Source organism: Poeciliopsis prolifica, unplaced genomic scaffold (assembly GCF_027474105.1).
Source record: "Poeciliopsis prolifica strain line A6 unplaced genomic scaffold, Auburn_PproV2 SCAFFOLD045, whole genome shotgun sequence".
NCBI classification, from domain to species: domain Eukaryota; kingdom Metazoa; phylum Chordata; class Actinopteri; order Cyprinodontiformes; family Poeciliidae; genus Poeciliopsis; species Poeciliopsis prolifica.
In genome coordinates, this window is record NW_026562420.1 from 4,632,626 (window position 1) to 4,656,146 (window position 23,521).

The 23,521-nt window shown below is 38.0% G+C and overlaps 1 protein-coding gene across 1 annotated transcript in view; it reads left to right on the forward strand.

Moving 5' to 3' along the window:
- pde5ab (phosphodiesterase 5A, cGMP-specific, b) overlaps positions 1–23,521 on the forward strand; it is a 75,315-nt gene extending 51,794 nt beyond the window's left edge. Inside the window, exons 12-22 of the mRNA XM_055056568.1 lie at positions 855–905; positions 4,460–4,606; positions 7,868–7,993; positions 9,190–9,284; positions 9,370–9,457; positions 15,736–15,836; positions 16,393–16,470; positions 16,888–16,951; positions 21,183–21,257; positions 21,365–21,448; positions 21,549–23,521. Of these exons, the coding sequence (XP_054912543.1) occupies positions 855–905; positions 4,460–4,606; positions 7,868–7,993; positions 9,190–9,284; positions 9,370–9,457; positions 15,736–15,836; positions 16,393–16,470; positions 16,888–16,951; positions 21,183–21,257; positions 21,365–21,448; positions 21,549–21,668 (1,029 nt within the window). The 3' untranslated portion in view covers positions 21,669–23,521. The remainder of the gene's footprint in view (positions 1–854; positions 906–4,459; positions 4,607–7,867; positions 7,994–9,189; positions 9,285–9,369; positions 9,458–15,735; positions 15,837–16,392; positions 16,471–16,887; positions 16,952–21,182; positions 21,258–21,364; positions 21,449–21,548) is intronic.

The window sequence follows — 23,521 nt, forward strand, 5'->3', positions numbered from 1 at the left end:
TGCAGGACAATCCTCCATTGCATGCATCAAAGTACTCCACTATGAAAGGCCTTACAGATGAAAGAATAATGAAGTGGTCCCCTTCCTCACCAGACCTAGCCCCATTGACAACCTGTGGGTCTTTCTTAATCAGGAGATTTATGGAGAAGGAAAACGCTTCACATCTCTGATGAGTGTCTGGGAGGCTGTGGCTGTTGCTGCACAAAGGTCAACAGATGGAAACGTGGTCTTTATGACCTCCAAAAGCTGGAGCTACAGTTTGGATCAAAGCACCTTTTTTATTACCATGGCCTAGTCCAGACATAAATCTAATGGAGAATCTCTTGTTAGACCTTAGCTTAATCATATCATCATATAAAATGGAAATAAATATGTGTCTATACAGCACTTTCTCTTAGTGTTTAGGTTTGGCCTTCCTCTTGCATTGTTTCAAGCATGTCCAGTACCTTACAAAAGGATTGGATCGCTTGAACTTCACAACCTTTTGCCGCTTTTCAGGCTTCAACCATAAACATCTAAAATTTTTATTATCTTGTGAAGAATCAACAACAACAAGTGGAACATAGTCGTGGGGTGGAACGAAATTTATTGGACATGTTAAAGTTTTTTAACAAAAAACTGCAAAGTGGGGCATGGAATAATATTGGGCCCCTTTATTCCAGTGCAGCAAACTCACCGCTGGATTTGGGAATCCTGTGCCAGCCATTCTTCCTGTTTTGATTTTAGGAAGTGGCTGTAATGAAACAAAGTGAAAAATTTAAAGGGGTCTGAATAGTTTCCATATCCACTGTATTTCCATATATACAGCATGAACTGCCACATGCTGCTGAACTTGATTTGTCTGTGTCCTCCAGGTTTTATCATATCATGCCTCTGCCACTGAGGAGGAAACCCAGGAACTCCAGGTAACTGCTGTAAATCAACATTTCAAACTGCATGTATGATACAAGCATCAATATGAAACTGGAGGCACAGTGACACGGAAATAAGGGGTTAAAGGTCACAAAGAGCTGACCTTCTGTTTGATGACAGTCATGAAATGTAACACAACTGAATTAGCACAAAGGCTCCAGTAAAAACAGCTCAAAATGGCCGCTTCCTGTTCAAATTCACAACTGGAATAGCAGGAGAAGTTATTTAGCTGCCTGATGCTGAAATAGTTCCCAAACACCCAGAGACTCTATTTCAGGCTTTACAGGCCATAATTAGCTTGCTAACCATGGCCTGTATAAAACAAACTAAACAAGAATGATAAGTCAGTATGAAATTCTCACTGTGTGATAATGTTAAATATGAAAGATAATTTCTTTCATATTTCTCAGCTGGCTTGCCGTTGCTTTTAATCTCTATAACTATACAGTATTTTTGAGTGGCTTGAAAAGTGCTTTATAAATTAAATGTATCATTCAGAAAATACCACAATCATACAAACAGATTTCTGATTAACTATGTAGATTATAAATCACAGCTATCAAACAAAGCAGTTACATTCAGTTGATTTTTTTCAAATTGGTGGAAAAGTTTTCTGTCAAAGGAAACCCAGCAGATTGCATGGAGTCTTTGACCTGCAGCATTCACTCCTCCTGGATGAACGCAGACAGTGAAAAGGAAAACTCCTCGATAACAATTAGGAAATCTCCAACAGAGCCAAAACCTGAATCAGGTTCTGCCATGACGGCCTGGGTCAGGGCCTTTAAACCTGCGGCTGTGGAGCCGTGTGTGGCTCTATGGACCGTCTTCAACGATACGCCCCAGAGGAAAATGTGTGCAAATTATCTAGTTCTTTTTTTTTTAAATTACCAATTTGCCAGAAGAAATGTATCAAGACAACATAAGTTTTGTGGTTCTAAATGAGCTTATATTGTCCAGACTGAGGTCAAGAATGACTCTCTATCTTGTAAAGGTTGCAGACTCCTGACCTAAAGCTTTGAGAAGACAGGTTTGATAAAACATAGCAACACTGATCGAGGAGTACTTTGTATTTTAAAGGAAAGTTAAAAGTTAATGGTAGCAGCTAAACAGATCAGCTCTGAACCTGTTTTAAAGGCTTATAGGCTGAAAAAGAGCAGATACAGTTTGACACAGTAAAAGCTTAGCCAATGAACACTGGAAGTCTGTATGGAGGACCAAAACGGACATAGTTAAAAACAAAAGTAGTAATATATCATTTTTGTTTTTCCTTTTCCTTTACACATGCATTTTCATCAAAAAATTTATTTCTTGAAAATATTTTTTTTCATTTGCCTTTCCTTATGCAAGAGTTTGTTCCTTTTACATTGAATCATCTCCTTTATTAACTTTTCTTTATGCATTTCTGCCTCATTATGCAAATGAGGAAGGCAGTGTCCAGCAGTTTATAGATGAACTGAAGCTAATGACTGCATTAGAAAATAGTGTTATAACTCCTAATTTTCTTATTTTTCCTGTGAATGCTCAGACACAACGGGTTTCAGTTAGCGGTTCTAACGGACTCAGAGGTTCACTGACAGCATTTTCATAGTTTGGACAAAGCAGCCACTGAAGTTGGCTTCTGATTGAAGCTTCAGGCGTCCTCCAAAGTGACCAGCTGAGGTGCAGCAATGAGGAGCAAGTTTTTCAGTACATTTTAAGAAAACTGCAATAATCAGAGGCAACTCTATGGAGCATGGAAGAATGAACTGTTTTTGTTGAAGTTAGAGAATGAGAAGAATAACAAGCCTTGCAGGTCTGCGTCGGAGGCCGACTGACCACCACCCTGACCACCACCCTGACCACCACCCTGACCACCACCCTGACCACCACCCTGACCACCACCCTGACCACCACCCTGACATCCACAGACTCGCATGCAACACACCGCTGTCCATCCGGTCATGCTGCTGAAGTGAACAGAGTGCAGCCATATTTCTCTGCTTTATATTGTATTTCATGGTTGTCTATGCAGTCATGAAGACATGGGAATTAGTTTTACCAGACATTTAAATGAAGAAACTTGAAGAAAACTAGGTTGGTATCATTTTGTTAATGACTTTATGTTTAATACTTACAAAACAAGCAGTTATTTAAGTTTGTACCTTTAAATTTCAATTCCAGTTTTGTATGTTTGTTAATGATAAACATGTTTGTATGCATATAAAGTAAATATGCCTGTGTTCATTTAACTGGTGTATAACTTGTCCAAACATGTATGTTTGTGATTTTTGAGCTACATATATGCTTTAACATCTGATTACTCTTCTCGGTATAGAAGACGGCGGCCCATGGCTGACATGGTGAACCATGAGGAAAACCATCTGTATTTTGAGAAGCACCAGAACTCCGGGATGAATCTCGTCCAGGAGCCATTAGCAGAGAAGAATTGAGCCAGACATCAGAGGAAAAATAAATGCTACCCATCATCTCTTTTCTAATACGTATCGTGTAGTTTGCGTTGTTTTGTGGCCCAGCGAAAGAATTTTGCCTACTTGACTAGCATTAAAACACAGAACATCCAGAAATGTGGTGAACTTGGGTTTGGGAATAAATGGTGAGCATAGTTTGGTCTCAGTATGCATCCAGTCTGGTGTTTTATCTAAAATTATTTTTTGGCACAATCATCATTTTAATATGAATCTTTCCCTAGATGGTTTTATAGCAGCGTTTTATCCCACTCTTCTATATTTGTTTGTGATTTTTGTAGATTTGATTTAAAATTCAGACTCGATCCTCTAGGTCTTGTCTGAGCTGTATTCCCAGATATTTCATGCTCTTTGGGACCCACCTAAAACAATTTCTGCCATGTACGCTTGACTTGTTGTCATGGTGGCATGGCATCAGATTTACTCCAGTTGGTTTATATCCTGATATTTTGGGATATGTCTGAATAGTATATCTTTCCCTGAGGAAGCACAACTTCCTCAGGGAAAGATTAAAACTTCATTAAATGTTTGTGGGACTTTCATTTTCAAACATTTTTTTCACTGCTGATGTAATATTTCAATCTTAAATGCCATGTTTTCATTAGCTATAACTAAGAAGGCAGAAATGGGGGAAAAAAGGAAAAGCAAAGAAAGTAGATGAAGGAATTTAAAAAGAATAAACACTTGTATAAGGAAAAGGAAAAACAAACTATTTTGCTAGATTTGGTCCTCCATGAGACAAGTGTATCAACTATGTAGAAGAAGAACAACAAGCTGATGACCAATGTCACCATCCATTAAGATATTGCAACTAAGCATACCAGATGCATCTTCTATGAAGAGAAAAAACAGAGAACATGAAGTTGAAAGTTAAAATAACAGCACATAATCCAGAATTGCTACAAAGAGTCTGAATCATCTGATCAGACACAAGAAACCTTCATAAAGACCTTATTGAGGTTCTAATGTCATCAAAAACAAGCAAAATGATGATCTACTCCTTGTTAATGTCCAACTGAACACTGCATAAGGTTCACTTCTGCAGTCTTCTCTAACTGATGGGTGTGTGTTGGTGTTTGCAGGTGACCACAGTTCCTTCGGCACAGTCGCTGCATCTGCTGGATTTCAGTTTCAGTGATTTCGACTTGTCAGACACTGAAACCACTCTGGCCACTATCCGCATGTTTATTGACCTCAAACTGATCCAGAACTTCCAGATGAAGTACACCGTAAGAACTCGCCTACATTCTGTATCATTAATGTATTTTATTATTCTTCTCTTCTTTTCCTACATACCTTGGATTTCTTTAATTATATATAATCAATAATGTCAATTGATTAACATTATTAATCAAATTAATCTCACTCTGGTGCTGTAATTAATCACAATTAATCGCTATGCCTAACTTTGTAAGCTTGAAATATAAATATGCATGCAGATGTATGAGCCCCTCATTCCTGCTCATCCCAGTTAATTCAAATGCTATATATATATATATATATATATATATATATATATATATATATATATATATATATATATATATATATATATATATATATATATATATATATATATATATATATATATATATATATATATATATATATATGATGCTATATGATGGATAAGACATAGTTTATTTCCACTTCATTATTTATAAAAGAAATATGTAAGAAAGTTGCCAAAACTATTTTAGGGGCTTTTAGCATATATAATTATTTTGGTAATTCAAACTAACCTAAAACTTGAAAAGTTTGGTCTGATTTAACTTCAGACAGAAAAAACTGTGTATATGTGTTTGAATGTGGTGTATGGAAACAGGGTGTCTGTTCTTAAAATCTTAAATTCACATGTCTAAAAGTAAGTCCTTGCAATGTCTTCAATTCATTTTTTTAAACAATATGTTAATCAAAGGTCTTAAATTTTGTGGCACGACTATTTCATCTCACATTCTATGTTGTCTTTTTTGTTGTGGGACTTTTCTGTCATGCAAATGTTTGAGTCGCCTCTTTTATGCCTTCTCTGTCTCAAAGTAGTTACTGTAGGATTGTTTGAATGAACGAGGTTCTAATGTACTCTTGCTAGCTAGTTGTGTATTATTGCTTCTATATAAACAGGTTCCCTATTTTATTCATTGCAAAAACTATTGACTTTTTTTCTCAGCAGTAAGATCAGTGCATCATAGTGAGTAAATGCATTTTTTTACTTAGTTTTAACAAATAGTGACACTTTTCTATAGTTACATTCATCTGTCTTTTACAGCTATATGCATTCCACTTTATAAGTTGACAAAGGAGCAGATAGCAATGAGATTGTCAAAAGTTTTAAGAATGAATAAAATACAATAATAAAGATGAAGTAATGACAAAAAAAAGGACCAAACTAAAATATGTAAAACAAATAATTAAATACTGTCTGAGGTAAGATAGTGCACACATTGTTCACAATGGTATTTTTTTATGAGTACAAATGTGTACAGTGAGCTCAAAATGCAGAGATACATTTTTAACTGTGTTAATATCAGCAGAAGGTGGCCTCTGCAGTGTGTCACAAAAACAGCTTTGATTGTAGAAAATGAGGGGCTGGAGCAGAGCAGACTGTCTGTCAGTGTGACACCAACACACAGAACTGACTCTGACCACCCAGGAAGCACACTGACTCAGAGTTATTGTACTAATAATAGTACATTATTAGTATTCCAGAAGATTCATTGCTGCAGTCATTCATTCTAATCTATAATAATTTTATGATTACTATGGAGAAAATCAGCCAGAATTTGATTAGCTGAATAATGCTGTTCTTGTGGTGCCTTGCTTGAATTATTTCTGCATACTGTTCCTGATGAGCTCATAGAACAGCAGGAAACAGTCTTCACTCAAACTGCACAAACACCTGAAATAGTCAAGTTTGGTTCACACTGTTTGTCCTGCTAAACACCTTTAAAAATCCTACTTGCTTTCAATTTTGCTTTACTTTATGTGACCAGTGTGGTTCCAATAACATTTTTCCACTGTGTATCATGGATGTTATGCTCTCATATTTTGTGCAAGAAAAAAAGCACAACAAAATGCAAAAACTAGGAACTCTCTAAGGCAATTCAAATAAACAAATGAATGTCGATCAATTTTTAGATGAAATAGCTGTGGTCAAGGCAACAACAGCTTGTCTGTTTTTGACTTTATTGCTCTGAAATGCCTCCTCTAGAGGGCAGCCAATCGTCTCTGGGCGCTTTAAGAGACTGATTGGCTTAGTTCCAATCCAATTGTCATGCTAATATTGAATGAGCACTTAAAGTGTTACATAAAAGAATTTAAAAAAATAAAAGAACATGAATTTGGTGTATTTCTATGAGTTTGGAGCGGATCAACTAGGCTGAACAATTTTGCCAGATGTTGAGAGTCCTCTCATGGCTGTAGATAAAATGAAGTTTGCTAACTAGCATGGATCACATATTTCAGCAAAATGGATAGTCTGCACTTCTCTGCTGCAGGTTTGGAGTTTTGTTCCCCTGGTAAGGCACAGAACCATCTGTGGATTGGGAAGTTTTCTACGTAAGAATTTGTGGAAAAACTATTTTACCAAGAACTGTCTGGTGAAATCACTTAATATATTGTGCAGAATACAGAGAGCTTGTAGGACTAATGAAGAATGTCTGAGTGAAAAGCTCCACCAGGCAGAGACAACACTTGAGTTTCATACCAAGGATAAACTGTCGTCTGGTTCTGATTCAGCTGTAGAAAACAACTTCCAACCTTGTACATGTAACCCAAATAGTTCTTTTGGTGAGAGTTCACAAGAATTTAATATAACATGACTAGTAGATGTTAACTTGTAGTAATTTTCCACCACAATTTCCCTCCTTTTTATAAGTAAATATGTAATATTTACCATTAATTATTCCATCCCACCGATTATATAAGAGGAAATTTCTACAATTTTATGATGAGAAGTGAAAAATTATCCCATACATTTTAAGACATGACATATTCATTCAGTCATTGAAACATTGATCTGTACGATGAAACAACAACATACACACAAGATACAGAAAACCTACCGGCATTCATTCCTTTATTATTGTCACTTCTGTCAGGTAGGAAAAGTTATCCTGCAACCTCTCCTTGCCAGGGAGGCGGTCCTCTATATGTTTTGTCATCTATAAGGAAACTTCAAAAGGAGAAATTTGAAATCATGTATGTGGAAGAACAGCACCAGTGGAATACCAAACCATTTCCTAAGTAATATTTCTAATTGCTTAAATAAGTAATTATTTTAATCTCAAATTCTTCAGTCTAGTGCTTTAACTTTTTTTCGGAAAAGCCAAAAACTACGCCAAGCAAGTGGTTTTTGTGAAAATATTTCCATTGACCTTTTCTAGTCCAATATTTCAAAATATGCAACAACAAAAAAACATTTCTAGAAACAGCAAGAGCCTTGGCTCCTCTAATGATTGTCAAACTTTCACTGCTTCTTTTATCCTCTGCAGACCTTGTGCCAGTGGGTTCTGAGTGTCAGGAAGAACTACAGGAAGAGCGTGGCCTATCACAACTGGAGACATGCACTGAACACGGCACAGTGCATGTTTGCTCTGCTCAAGTCAGGACGCTTACAGGTAGGTTCTGATTTTCAATGATGCCAGAAGCTTCTATACACTCAGCAACATCCTCATTTATTCAGGGCCATTTTCTATAAAGCTGTATAAAGCTACAATATCTATTCTGAATAATAGACTTAGACTTAGACTTAGACTTGACTTTATTGATCCCTTGGGAAGACTCCCTCAGGAAATATTTAATTTTAATAATATTTAATAATGAGAACTGGGTTTACTTGTCCATTACCCATGAAGTAAGAGAAAAGTACATTTACCCCTGTATTTTACATACAGGGTTAAATATTCAGTCCAAAATTATTCACATCAAGATTTTGTTTTTATTTGACTGGCATATTTCCTGGAATAGAAGTTATATTAATGTTTTGAAGTGTTGATCTGTGGAGGGAGTTAGAAATTGGAGTGATGGTAAAGACACCTTCCGGCCTCAACGACTTGTACAAATAACATTCCATGAGCCATCTTTAAAAAAAAGCATAATTTAAAAACTTGAAAAATATATATTTTGTAGATTAAATCTGTAAGATTAAAAATGACTATATTTCCATTGCTTTGTCAGTGTTTGAGAGATAAGTACAAACTCCTTTGCAGAATAAAAATCATTTTATTAGTTGGTTGACTCCATATTTTTTTAATTGAGTTATTTGCAGGGTCTATAATTAATCAAAATTAATCATATTTTAATTTTTAAAAATCCCTATATTGACCAAATAAGCATTTTCAATTTTAAAACCTTTTTCACCAAAGGTATTTATAGTTTTTAATCTGTTCTTTTTCACCATCCGATTGGTACAAAGTGTTATTCTTGGCTTTCAGCTTTCCAGAGCTGATCATCCAGGGAGCTTCTTTAGAAAGGCCGTCCTGTGAATGCTGACATGAGCTGCTGCTCCATGTTGAGACACTACCTAGGTTTGAATAGCTTTGCTTGTAGGCTAACTCCTCGTCGCACAACTGAAAACATAACCACATAAAATCGTGCAGTGGTGTTCACAGCTTAGATAGTAGTGTGCAAAAGTCTTGAGTCATTCTTTGTTTATTTAGTTTTCACTTCAAGGAGTCAGACTGTCTTGTAACATCTGCTCTTCTAATAATTTACAGTATTTCTTTAGGTATTGACTGGTTTGTCACTCATTTCTGTACCGGACATAATAAGTGATAGTAGTTCTATGGAAGTAATTCCATTCCTTTTTGGACAGAATAACCTGAATGACGTGGAGATCTTGGCCCTGATGATTGCAACTCTCTGCCATGACTTGGACCACAGGGGAGTCAACAACTCCTACATTCAGAGGTACAGAAGGAAAGGGGGAGATGGAGGCTAAGCATGTAATCAATGGATTTATAGTGCAGGCTATTGCTATGTCATCATTGTCCAGGAGTGATCACCCACTGGCCCAGCTGTACTGTCACTCTACCATGGAGCATCACCACTTTGACCAGTGCCTCATGATCCTCAATAGCCCTGTATGTATCCTACATACACAAACACAATATCCACTCCAACATCTTATTTGTATAGCATGACTGAGGCATCAAACCTTAACTATTAAAATCTGCTCACATTATATAAATGTACATAAATTACAACCACAGGAAAAGGCCATGACTTTAACAGAGCAACTCTGTTTGTGACACAGAGTAAGCTTGAGAAAAGTTCTGGTTTAGATTGAGAAATACCTAATCAATACCAAAATACCAAATTCATAATGTGACAGGTGAATGTGCAGCAATGGGATTTGTGTGCTGGGACGTTTTTGTAAAGTACCTTCAGATGAGCTGCATTGTGAATTGACGACGTTAAATAAACTATATTGAAACTGAATTAAATTGGGTGTGTTTGTGTGAGTGTGTGTGTCATAAGGTATGAATTTGTATGGATGAGGAAGTGAAGATTTCATTTTTACTATTGACTGTGTCATAGTGTGCAATAATGTGTATTTAGTCAAAATAATTGGAGTCAGCAACATCTAAATCAAGATCGATTGTAAACGTTAAAGATAAAAAATGTCTGTCCTATTATACATTGAGTAACAAGAGAAAACAAAGATGACACCAGATTGAGTTCCAACAATTCAATTGATTCATCACATCGTTTACATCTAGAGACAGTTGATGAAAATAAACAGCTGGTAACAGTGCTGAAGGGGTAAATTGAAATTCAAACTTTCAGCAAACATCAAAATTAATTTTTTCTCCAATGATGAGACATAACCTGCTTAATTTTATCATATATTTATTGTGATAAATTTCTTATCGTAAGAATTTTCATGTATTGTTGTCATGATAAATTCCATTTACGTTTACAATAGAGGCCATCGATTATAATTACCGTATTTTCCGGACTACAAGTCCCACCAGCCATAAAATACATAATAAAGAAGAAAAATACATATATAAGTCGCATTTTTGGGGTAAATTTATTTGATAAAATCCAGCACCAGGAACAGACATGTCATCTTGAAAGGCAATTTAAAATAAAAATAGAATAGAGGCAACAACAGGCTGAATAATTGTACAGTATGCTGACGTTATATGACAAACAACAAACTGAGAACGTGCCTGGTACGTTAACATATTAAGATATGTTATTGATGCTATAGTTATTTGATGCTATAGTTATAGCATCAATAACATGCTAACAAGTTTACCAAGCAATCCGTGTCACTCCAAATCAATAAATCTTCGCTGTCGCTTGTAAACAACTCCGCTAACTCCAGAGGTAGAAGAACACAGGCCTAGAGCGCCCTCTTGCGGTTTAGTGTGAAAACAACATGTGATATCTGATCAAATTTTCTCAAGATGAAGACTGGGCAAAGAAATGAATCATTGACTTAACATAATTTTTTATGTCAACAGATTCCACATAATTGCATTATGTTAGTTGAAAGCAAAACTGATATAGCAATCTAACCTAATGATTTTATATTTAACTAAGATAAAATGAATGAATTAACCCAACTACTTCAAGTCACTTGAGATTGACAAAATGGATGTTAATTGAACTAACTTCACTTTTTTGTTAGTCTGACAAAACAAACACTTTCAGTAAACTTATGTTTTATTTGTTCACTAAACATAAATTATGTTACTTTAACAACTAAAATTAGCTTTCCATCAACCAATGTTTTTTAAATTAATTATTTTCTAATTAACTAAATTCAAGTTTGTCAACAGGTTACACACAAATGAGGCTTAACTTAATTTTGTTATGTTCTTTATTTAACACCAGAGATCTTACGCATTACATTATCTTAACCAGGATAACAGTGACAAGAACATAAACTGACAAACAGAAAGTTACTTTCAACTTCAAAATCAGATTTTTGACAACATCAGGCCTAACCAAGGTCAGAAAATATAATATCATAGAACAATATACAGTGTAGGGTTAGGGTGGCGACAGGGTGGACCAGCACTTGCCCTCTATTTGCAGCAAATTGGAATGTATAAAGGAAAGGTGCACAAATCACTGCATCACAAGCCTGCATGTTTGCTCTTCTGGAAGAGGATATGCGACTCACAACACAAACTCCATCTTGAATGAACAATTATCTCAGTTACCTGCCAGGTCTCCAACCACAGAGCGTAGCATAAAGCCCGGTGAGGAGGAGCAAACCGGGGAAACGCAGGTTTAAAAGCCGAACGTGGAAGCGGCAAACTAACAGCGCTTAGATTGAAACTGAATGACTGTGGTGAACCACTGAACCTGTACAGGTGCTATGTCGTAAAACAGTAGAAAACAGTGGTGTTTTCTGATATGGGCAACATGGGCAATTGCTCCCCCAGCCCACCTCCTTACAACAGAGGATTTGAATGCAAACAGCATCTAATCAGAGGTGTTAGATGCTCCAGATCAGACAGAGATTCTGCTGGTCAATATGCTCTCTATTGTCCCTCTGAAGAAAGTGCTGAGGATGGGAGGAGGGAGGTTTGCTTTTCTCATCCGACATAAAAAGTTCAGACACTACTGCGCTTCCTTCACCAGGCCAGAGGTTTGGAGGGACCAGGTCAAAGTGTAAGTGACCTGTATCCACAGGAATTGACTGTTCCTGACCTGATCCACTGTGGCATCATTGATGAGGAGGGGTGTGTGACTTGGCTGATGTTTCCTGAAATGAACGACAATTTCTTTTGTTTTATTGACATTCAGGATTCGATGGTTTGCATGACACCAGTCCACCAGATATTTCACCTCCTCTCTGTAGGCCAGTGTGTTGTCCTTGATGACACATACGACTGTTGTATCATCTGCATACTTAATGATGTGGTTCATACTGAACATTGCTTAGCAGTCATCAGGGTGAAAATCAGTGGGTTCAGTATGCAGCCCTGGGGGGAATAAGTGCTGAGGGAGATGGCCCTTGTAGTATTTTTACCAACCCTCAAAACTGGGGTCTGTCTGTGATGAAATCCAACAGCCAGTTACACAGGGGGGTGTTGAGCCCAAGGGGAGCTAGTATGCTCAGCAGGTGCTGGGAGACGATTGTGTTGAATGTTGAGCTGAAGTCCAGAAACAGCTCTGGACTTCAGATGATTCAGGCTCAGGTGCAGTGTGGTGGAAACAGCTTCCTCTGTGCAGCGGTTGGAGCGGCAGGCAAACAGGAGTGAATCAAAGAGGAGGGAAGTTTTGAGATGATCCTTCACCAGCCTCTCAAAACACTTCATGATGGGAGTGAGTGTAACAGGCAGTAGTCATTCAGTGATGAATTTGTGGGTTTTTTGGACACTAGAATGATGATGGCAGTCTTGAAGCAGCACAGTTCAGCGAGGTGTTAGTCAGTGAGGATGTAAAGCAGCTGGTCAGCACAGTTCTTGAGAACCAGACCTGGTCAGTCATCAGGACCTGCTACTTATCCATGTTGAGACTTCTCAAGGTCCTGAACATGAGCTGTCTCCAGTTGAGTATCTGTTCACCTGGTTGAGGAGTGGATTTTCTCACAGGAGTGTTATTGAGGGCTTCACCGACTAAAGTAGTTGTTAAGTGCATTAAAATAGTCTTACTGTTCTCACAAGACAAAGAAACAGCCTTGTAGTCTGTGATTGGCCTGATGCCTTGCCACATGCGCCTGGTGTTTGCTGATTCATTGACAAATTCCTGAATTTTCTGAGCATAGGTACGTTGTACAACTCTGAGGTCGTGGTTTAAGTCACCTCTGACTGACCAGAGCATCTCTCTGTCCCCACATTTAAAAACAGTTTCATGCCTCCAGCATCTTATACACCACCTTTGTCACCCAGGGTTTGCGATTTGCCCTTGTGCCCTTGTGATGAGCTTGGTCTTGAGACGTCCTCCATATACAATACTTCAGGTTGTATGCAGACACTGATTTGGCATACTCCTCAACATTGGTGTGATTGTTTGCAGTTACAGCTTCCTTGAACACATCCCAATCTATGCATTCAAAACAGTCCTGTGATGCTGACACGGCTCCTGCGGGCCCAACTGTCACCTGCTTCTCAAAGGGTTTTCCTCTGAAGATCAGGAACTTATATACAGGAATTAACATTACAGAAAGTTGCTGTGGTGCTGCCTTGAATGCTGCCTTCATATTTGTGTAAGCTCTATCTAGTGCAGGGGTGGGCACTCCTGGTCCTCGAGGGCCAGTGCCTGCAACTCTTGGATGTCTCCCTGGTCCAACACACCTGAATCCAATAGCTGAATCACCTCCTAAATGCAGTCAAGTTCTCAAGAGTCCTGCTAATGACCTCATAATTTGACTCAGGTGTGTTGAAGTAGAGATACATCTAAAAGTTGCAGGAGACCGGCCCTCCAGGACCAGGAAAGCCCACCCCTGAGCCTCTAGTGGGTATTTGAGCCTCCAGTTGCAAAGTTCACATGCTGATGGAAATGAGGGAGAACTGTCTTCATATTGGCCTGTTTGAAGTCTCCAGCAACAATGACAACACCCTCCGGATGTATATATTGCAAGTCACTGATGGAGTTGTAGAGCACACTCAGAGCCTCCTTAATGTTGGTACTAGGAGGGATATAAACAGCAGTGACGATGATGATGCTAAATTCCCCAGGCATAAATAAAGGTCTGAATTTCATAGTCAAAAACTCGATGTCTGGAGAGCCATGAGATGAGACCTCATTAATGCACCAGCTGTTATTAGTCTAGATGCAAACGCTGCCCCATCTGGCTTCACCACTGAGTGCTCTGCTCCTGTCCAAACAGAATAGTGTCATTCCCACAATGTTGACAATGTTATTGGGAATAGAGAAGTTTAGCCATGTCTCAGTTAGAATTATGGCACAGCAGTTACTCATCTCACGATTTGATGTTACATCCAGCTTTTAGTCCATTTTCTTCTCCAGAGACCGAACGTTAGCGAGCAAGATAGATGGGAATGGCGTTCTCCTAGGGTGACGCCTTAGCTTCGCTGTTAGTCCCTCCTGGCTGCCAGGCTTGCGCTTCCTTTCACAGTGCCTCCGTCTCCTCCAGGTATTGTGTTGGCTGGTGGTGACATTCACTGCTTCATTGGTCACTGGGTCTGGCTGGTATCATAGTCCAAGGCTGTCCAGAGTTTCCAAAATTTCAGTGACCACTGTCAGGATATGTGCAGTTTTAAGATAAACTGATGATCATTATTATGCTGGAGGTTTTCAGCTGTATTAGTTGGTATGAAAGCCTTCCCATACCTTAAGAGTTCAATGTTTTCAATGTTCATGTGGCGTTGCAGCCACTGCCAAACAGGGAGTTACAATGGCAACAAGTATTTGTATTATTATGCAATTCATATGTTATTAGTTAACAATAGTCTCAAAAAGGCAATATTATTGTTTATTGCAATAATTTCTGGGACAATTAGTCACCCAGCAAAATTTGTTATTGCAACAGGCCAAGATATTCTTAAATATTCAGTTTTATGTGTGTTTGGTGAGTCAATGGCAAAAGAAAGCAAAAGTAAAAAACAGACAACTTAAAATTGAAAATTAAATAACTTATGTTATGACTTTCCTTTTTTGATATAATAATGAGGATCCATCTGAAAACGGTATGGGTTTATGAAGTAGGAATTCTGTCTGTTGCTGTCCTCGTTTATATCAGCTACAGCCACAATGTTTTAAATAAATAAATACATGAAATTTAACATTTATTTATTGTTCTGAAGCACTTTGGTCAGCTGAGGTTGTTGTAAATGTGCTATATAAATAAACTTATTTGACTTGAGATAAACTCCAAAGTTATCAAATTTCTTTAGGTCAGAAAAAAGTTTAGTGAAGTAGGTCACCTATGCTAGCTTGACTTTGACAGCTTTAGCATGTAGATGTGCTGCAGAATTCAGTGTGCTTTTGTTCAGTTAAAAACAAACAAGGCATCCTACACATTAAATCTCCGATAGATCATCAGTAAAGCAGGTGTTTAAATTAGCTGAATTCAGACTTATTAACAATAGCAAAATGAACATTAAACCTGAAAACATTAAACTGTAACAGATGAAATGTTATGTTCTTTGTGTAGGAAATACTTGCTGAATCCTGACTGACTAGCGGAGCAGTTGTCAGTCAGTTGCTATGGTAACAGGTCTGTGTGTAGCTTACCCAACAGAGAGAGTGCGAAAAAAGGAGCATTCGAGTGGTTCAGAGTTGTTCTTCAAAGGTTTTGTTCTATTGCAGCAGTACAGTTGTGGATGGCAAGTTAAAGAGTAGACTTTTTGCACTCCAGCGTTGTGCTCCAAATTTCCAGATGTAAACAATAACATGTGACATGTTTACACTCACAGTTTTCTCTGTCCAGGGAAACCAGATCCTCAGTGGTCTCTCTTTGGCAGAGTACAAGACCACTCTGAAGATGATTGAGCAGGCAATACTGGCCACGGACCTCGCCCTGTATATGAAGTGGGTACCAAAGAAAACAATTCTATACAGGCCAGAGGGAGGTGTGCTGGGTAATTTGGTCTTAAGCTAAAAACATTCACTCAGTCATCTGAAAAGTTTTCGCTCCCCATACCAAGACATGTTGAACAGTTTTATAATCCCAACTTCATAAGAACAGATTGAGTATGGTCACTTCCTGTTCCAACATGGCACAACACCAGTGAACAAAACAAGGTCCATAAAGGCAAGGATGAGGAAATTAAATGCGGACGAACTTGAGATAAATTAGAGCAGAAACTGTGAGTCAGGCCAACTTGTCCACCATCGGTGTCTGACCTCAGAAATGTGACCTGGAAGAAAGGTCAAAAATTCTATAAACACTCGTAAAACCTGTACAAAACTTTTCCAGAAAAATTGAAGATCTTGTAAAAGGAGGCCTGACATCTATAGATTAGGAACAAAATGTCACTGAAGTTTATTTGTGGGTGAAGGCAAACTAGGAAATAGTTTAAAGCAATCTTGTGTATGAAGGTTTACTAAAATATTAATTACTGCTTTCCATCGCATGTATTATCAGAAGACGAGAAGAGTTCTTTGAGCTGACCAAGAACAACCAGTTTGTTTGGGAGGATGACCATCACAGGGACCTCCTCAGGTGAACAAAAAGACTGAAATTGAAAGAAGTAAATAAACTATTTACAACAGGGAGGTGATTAGTTTAACAGGGATTAGTTTAGTTATTTCTTATATTGTACAACATTTTAGCCTGAAATCTAGTTGTTCATGTATAGGTTTTATGTAAAACTGCAGAAATAAAATCTGGATAAAATTTTTTCTTCACAGAAGAATCTGATCTGAAAAGTGTATTGTGCATTTGTATTTTACCCTCTTTTTTCCTGATATACCTCATTAAAAATTTAGGTCAAATATTGGATCAAATATTCTTGACGTTATGTTTCTACCATCATTTGACATTGTGGTTAAGGACTTTTAAGAACTACTGCAAAGTTTCTACTGGAAAGATGACTTTGATGGACAATATTTTTATATGATGTCCCTTCGTCTCCCTCAGGTCAATGCTGATGACTGCATGTGACATCTCTGCCATCACTAAACCCTGGCCAGTTCAAAAAAGGGTAAAAAAAAAAACAATAATCTTCTCAGATTTACTTTTGTCTATTTGTTGTGTTTTATTTTCCTTAGCTCACCTAACATTGTTCTAAATGCTGCTTTCTGAATGACAATGGATGACTTATTCTTTCTTGTCATTAGCCTAATATTCATTAAGCTAAATAAGAAACTTCATAATTTGCAACATCACACTGTAGAAATACTCAATGCAGGCTTTCAGTAGTTTCAAAGTTGCATATGGCGCTAAATTTCAAAAGCTCAAATAATACTTGAATCTCTGATGGCTTTTTAAACATATAGTAGTTAGAAGACAATTGAAGTGGAATAACTAGGATCCACATTTTTGTCTACAAATGTGGACAAAAACTAACCTGAGACCAAGTACAAATCAAGACCACGGTATCTGAGACCAAGACAAGACCAGAATCTGCACTAATAATATTAGCTGACATTAGCTTGTGCACAAAGCTGGATGGTAAACAGCTGACAAGAAACAGATACTAGCGCCCTAAAACACACCACACAGGTAACTTCAATTCTATAGCTGATATTCACTGTATCTTTTCGTGTGAGGGCCAGGTAAAGAATTGCTTATGTTAGACAGCGACCTTTTCTAGCATTACCTAGCTTACCTTACCTTGTGCTTTTCTTCTAAGTGACGATAAAAGGCTGACATAGTTCCCACCTTCAGAATTTACGTGTTGCCTTCTCCTTGATTTTGTTTCACAGATATATTCTTCATGATTTATGTAGCTAAATTGTATTACCACAGATTTTGCAGACAACTTCTATTCACAAATAAATTGGAGAATATTCTAGCAATTTAGTGATATTTCCACAGTGGTGTTTTTGACTGGCCTTGAAATAAAATCCAGAGTCCTCAATCTCAACATAAGACCAAGTACAAATGTGGACGAAAAAGTGTTCTTGAGACCGGGACCAGTCACCAGCACTACGGCACCAAGACTCTTTTTTTCTAGTGCAAGTACATCATAGAGTGACAAAAAGCAAACTGGGGTATTGATCAACAAAATACCTGTGAACCAAATAATAGAACAAATAACAGCAAGAGAAATCAAATAACTGAAAAAGAGGACAAAATAAAGCAAACACAAACAAACAGGGACTAGCGTCAATGGCAGCATGACTTATATTATCACGCAGTTAAAGATGTTGAGTCCCAAACTGATGAGGAGTTAACCACTATAGAAACAGAGAAATGAAGGCGGTAACCAGATGACCCGTGAACTTCAGACTGCCTGGCTCCTGAAGCCGGGTGCACATATGTGACTTCTACCCCCACATACAGCATACTGCTGAGCCTATCCCTGAGCCTAACCCTGAGCCTAACCCTGAGCCTAGGTAACACTACTTATCAAATCAAATCATTTTTCAAAGTTTTAAATGCTTCCTTGCACTCATCAGTCCAGTCAGATAGGGACAGTTTAACCTGACCCTTTTTGATTTTGGGTTTGTTGCCCCAAGCTCAGCCACAAGGCTAAGGAGTGGTTTAGCTTTGACAGAGCACTTCCCGATAAAGTGATGATAATAAAGGACCAGCCCAAGAAAGGATCTAATTTTCCTGGCACATGGTGTCTCACCATCAGACTCTATAAGATCAGTTTCTTATACCTCACTGATAGCCTGAACTTTACTAGGATCAGTGCTTACACCATCCTCACTTATCACATGACCCAAAAATTTCACTGACCTAGGAAGGAAGTGACGCTTTTTTGGAGACAGTTTTAAGTTATTTGCGGCCAGACGAGAGAAAACCATCTGGAGCTGATCAATCGCAACCTGTTCAGATGGGGCAAAGACCATCAGGTCATCCAAATAACATAGCAAGCTAGTGAAATTTTGATCCCCAAAAATAGACATCATCATTCTCATAAAAGTTACTCTATACGGGGGTTTGAGATGTAGGTGAGAAAATAGAGTTTGTTATTTTATTGGTCTTGTCCTTAGCTGTCAGACCTGCTGCAATTGCTGGATTTTTTAAACAGTTGTGATGTCTAATTGTGTTGCTAATATATGGCAGGTCTTTTATTAATATATCTATGCAGTTAGATCCAGCCAGGAATGGAAGTGATGGGTTGAGTGCATTTATTTCATGAGGCTTTGTAATTGGTTAGCTCAGTAGTAATGGTCAATATTTAGTGCTTCTAGGCCACCTTGGAGTTTTAACTGTTGCACCAGGATTAGCAGAGCTTGCCAACTGCTGATGGCATCCAGGACAGAAATATTGTCTGTGTTGCCCATAAATTGACCAGCGAGCATGTCATGACCCTTATGATGCAACCAGCAACAGCCTTCAGATTCAACATTTATTGAGCTGTATTTTTCTACTGAATTTGAATTTGAATACTCCTATTGCAGAAATAGACTGTAATATGTTTCAGGTTCTTTGCATTTAGTTTGACTCATACAGCTGATCACCTTCACTGTCCGATTTAAATTTTGAGCTTTTTCACTGCCTCTGACCTCTATATCTCATAGCTGTTGTGCCCACACAAACATCTGTAATTCCATTGATTTACTATCAGCTTGTATGCTGTTAAGTCACCTGTACAGATGTTGGATTCACCTTTAACCTTTGTTGACAGCAGTTAGGCTGGCTTCTTCACCAATGTACAGAATCTGTCTGACAGCAGCTGAGCTTCCTGTGTTGGCTGTTTCCTGTTTTTATTTCTTTTAGCTCTGATTACTCAGTTAGCTGACAGTGTAGTCCTTATGCACTCCGAGCTGTGTCCCTATTGTTTCATCTCCCTGGTGCTCTTCGTTATTCTGCTCCTCATTAGGAATGGAAGGCTCAGAGGGAGCTCAGCACTTTGACATGTTCTTTGTGTTTCCATAACTGAGTGCTCATTAATAAAAACAGCTGTGGCCCCCATCATTAGATTGCATCTCTGAGGAAAACATGCAATGCAATAAACATGCATACACATGCAAATGATCGGTAACATGGAAACGGACAGACAGGATGGCATTTTATGTGGGTCTTAGTAAGAAACATGTTACATCTTCTAGGACTAAAGGAAATGGTTTACTTTAAATTTCTTAGCAAACATTACCTTATGTTAAGACAGACTGAAAGTTTGTCTTAACATAACTGAAACTATAGTGTATCCTAATACAATCTGGAATTGCACAATACTTATTTTGCAATGAACTGTTTAGACTCCAGTAGACATTAGCAAATGAAATAAATACCATGTGATCAAGCCCTCTATGTAATTCATTTAGTTCAGCTGCTCTCTACATGGGGTCTGTTTGCAACAAACCCAAAGCAGATAGACATTCCAACAGTTTATTTGTCAGTAGATATTTTGATTGAAGTCAGGGCCCAACATTCATCAACATTATCAAATATCGCCCGGCTTTCCTAATATTGCCCAGCCTTAATACAAAACTGAGGGCCACGCATGTCAATAAAGGCAGAACTAAATTTTGTTTTTGCGCTTTTGCTAACTTTGTTTATTGCACTTGGCTTCCCCCAAATCTATTTTCCAGATAAATTCTAAAGTGCTCATTTTTTTGGCTGCTAGTAAACATTTAGTTGAATAAAGTTCAGCATGCTTTGCTCTTTCAGTTATCAACTGTTAAGATTTTTTCAAGTACTTAGATGTTTATATTCATTCTCGTACTGTGAAGTGGGTGAAGACAGTTTACACAGCAGTTCAATTTCCTCTTCTCACATTCTCTCTATTTTGTATCCAATAACTTAAAAAATATATATATACAGCAATAAAATACAGTAGAGAACAAAATATAGACAGTAATATAATATCTAAGGGGATAATAGGACACGTAAATTAGACTTAATGTGGATGTTCTCCAAACTTGATTGACTGCTAAATCTATCTGTAAATCTCAATGTTTTGATGCAGACATGGGAAGGTGTTGCTTTCACTGACACAAGTAAATAAAGACTTCCTGGATGTTGTTTTTTCTGAGTTCTAATAAGATATTACTCAGCCAGAGTCCTGCTGCTCTGCTGCTGTGGGGCTTGATTACCTGGAGCCCTGCAGGTGGCGTCAGTATTCGCTTCCACAGTGTTAAGAAACCTTTTTTATTTAGAATATCATTAAAATGCCAGATGTGACGGATCATCATAACAGCAGCATTAGGGGTTCCCAGCTCCAAATACTGGAATAAGCCTGAAAATGCAGTTGTATTCATTTCTGTTTCGGCTTGTATGTTTGTGCAGTCAAATGTTGACATTGACTTTTTCAGATCGCAGAACTTGTGGCCACTGAATTCTTTGAACAGGGGGACAAAGAGCGTCAGGAACTGAACATTGAGCCTACTGTAAGAAGACAAATATCAACATATTGCAATTTATTCTGTCATATAAGTTAAACTGCCAAAAAAAACTACAACTTTTGCTTGGAATCATTTTATGCCTTTTACTTCAGGATCTTATGAATCGTGAGAAAAGAGATAAGATACCCAGCATGCAGGTTTCCTTCATTGATGCCATTTGTGTTCAGCTATATGAGGTAATTTGGACCCAAGTGTTTCTGTCTTTTACATCTAGTGATCTAAATGACTTTCAGACAAAAGCCACCCCGTCATTTTCTGTCATTGGTGTTTTCACAGACCTTGGCTGGCTTATCAGAGCACTGCTGCCCTCTGCTGGAAGGGTGTCAGAAAAACCGGCAGCATTGGAAGCATCTGGCTGAGGATTGTGAGAAAGGCCTGGTCAATGACCTGGTGTGATCCAACTATAGTTTGGCTTCTGGAAAATTCCAGGATTGCTTCCTGTGTCTCCCAGACTTACTAAGCATTCATCAGATTAGTATGGTACTACAAACATGTTATGTGGACTATGGGACTTTAATCATTTCTGAAAAGGGAAAGCCACTGTAAAGTCTCGAATGTTATGTGGTTCTCACCAAGCAGATCTTCCCACGTCTGTCACTGCAATCATGCTGTCTTCTCAAAGCTAAACGTTCTGGTGTGTTCCATTTATCTTGGAAGTGGGATCTAAGATACGAGAACATAGGCGTAACTTCCTGAAGGCCTGGTGTGGACATGTCCCCACACAATCAAGCAAAGAATCTGAAAAAAGGACACAGTGCTTTGCTATTAATTGAAAACTCTATGACAGCAAGATAACAAGAGCCAAGGAAATCACATTTTGTATGTCAGTTAAAAGTTTGAATTACAACAAATAATCATAAAAAGTGGGGAGCAGGTTAACTATGCTGTAGCTGAACTTTGACAAACTTAACAAACACAAGCTGCATAGTTCAGTCTGTTTCAGTTCAGTTGGCACAAAAATAAGGCGATCCACACATCTACTTTATGACAGATTATCAGTAGCTAATCAACGGTCATAAGTGTTCAGGCAATTACTTTTTTATTGATCGCAAAATAAACATCAAGCCTGAAAATTCAAAAAACAGAAACCTGTAGCAGACTTATTGTTCTGTTTAGGGTTATATATCTACATCCAGAGAGAATATAGTTTACAAATCCAAACATCAGCAAGATTTGGCATCTTTAATTTAAGCCACATTTCAAGAATATTGGTTCAGCAATATGGGGACTATGACCATTTTTGTGACAGATTCCTGCGGTGAGGTGCATTGCTGGTGAGGCACTGACTTAATCATAATCAGATATAGAAATGTAGACCTCCAGCATGTTTACATGAGGACATTTCACACACGCAGACTATCATGCCATCTATAGCCGTGCTGCCGCAGTAGAATCATTTTAACTCAATGAAACTTGGAAATGTAATGATGAATTTTATGCTGTGCTCCACAGCAGAGGGAAAAACTGTTGAAGTACAACTCAAAACCACATCTTTCTCACACTCTGCACAACTGACAACAACCCCTAAAGAAAAGACGGAAATATTTCCCACACAAAGAGCAAAACATCCAGTCTGTTATAGTTGTATGGTTTTAGGCTTGATGCTCATTTTGCGATTATTAATACGTAACTGCCTTGGTAACAGAAGAAAACTCTAAATATATGGCTGCACTTTACTGTATGGCTAGCTCGCTGTTACTGTCTCTTACTCTGTGGAGTCACAATGTCTGGGATCATGAGCGCCCCCTGCCGTGAGGCAGAAGAACTGCTGTTACTGTCTCTTACTCTGTGGAGTCACAATGTCTGGGATCATGAGCGCCCCCTGCCGTGAGGCAGAAGAACTGCCTGCCTCACCACGAATCTGTTCTCTGCCGTTTCTGATCGCTCCTCAGCACACGAAACACGTTCTGCACACAGCTGGTGACAATAAACACTGTACATTATATTATATAAGCTAAAGTATGAAAAAGCTGTTCATACATTCAATGTTTTTTAGCCATTTTATTGGCGACATACAGACAGGAGAAACATGCTCCCATAGAATGGTTAGTGAGATAGATGTTGATCAATCCAGGTGAGGCTCAGCTCACTGTTGCCTCACCAGCTTCGCTTCCAAGTATTTGAATAGGATTTTTTTATTTTTTAAGAAAAAATAATCAGAGTTTGTTAAGCTAAATAAAAATAAATACTTTACAGTATAAACTACAGGGTGTAAATAGCAATATAAATTATTTTATCATATTTTTCCG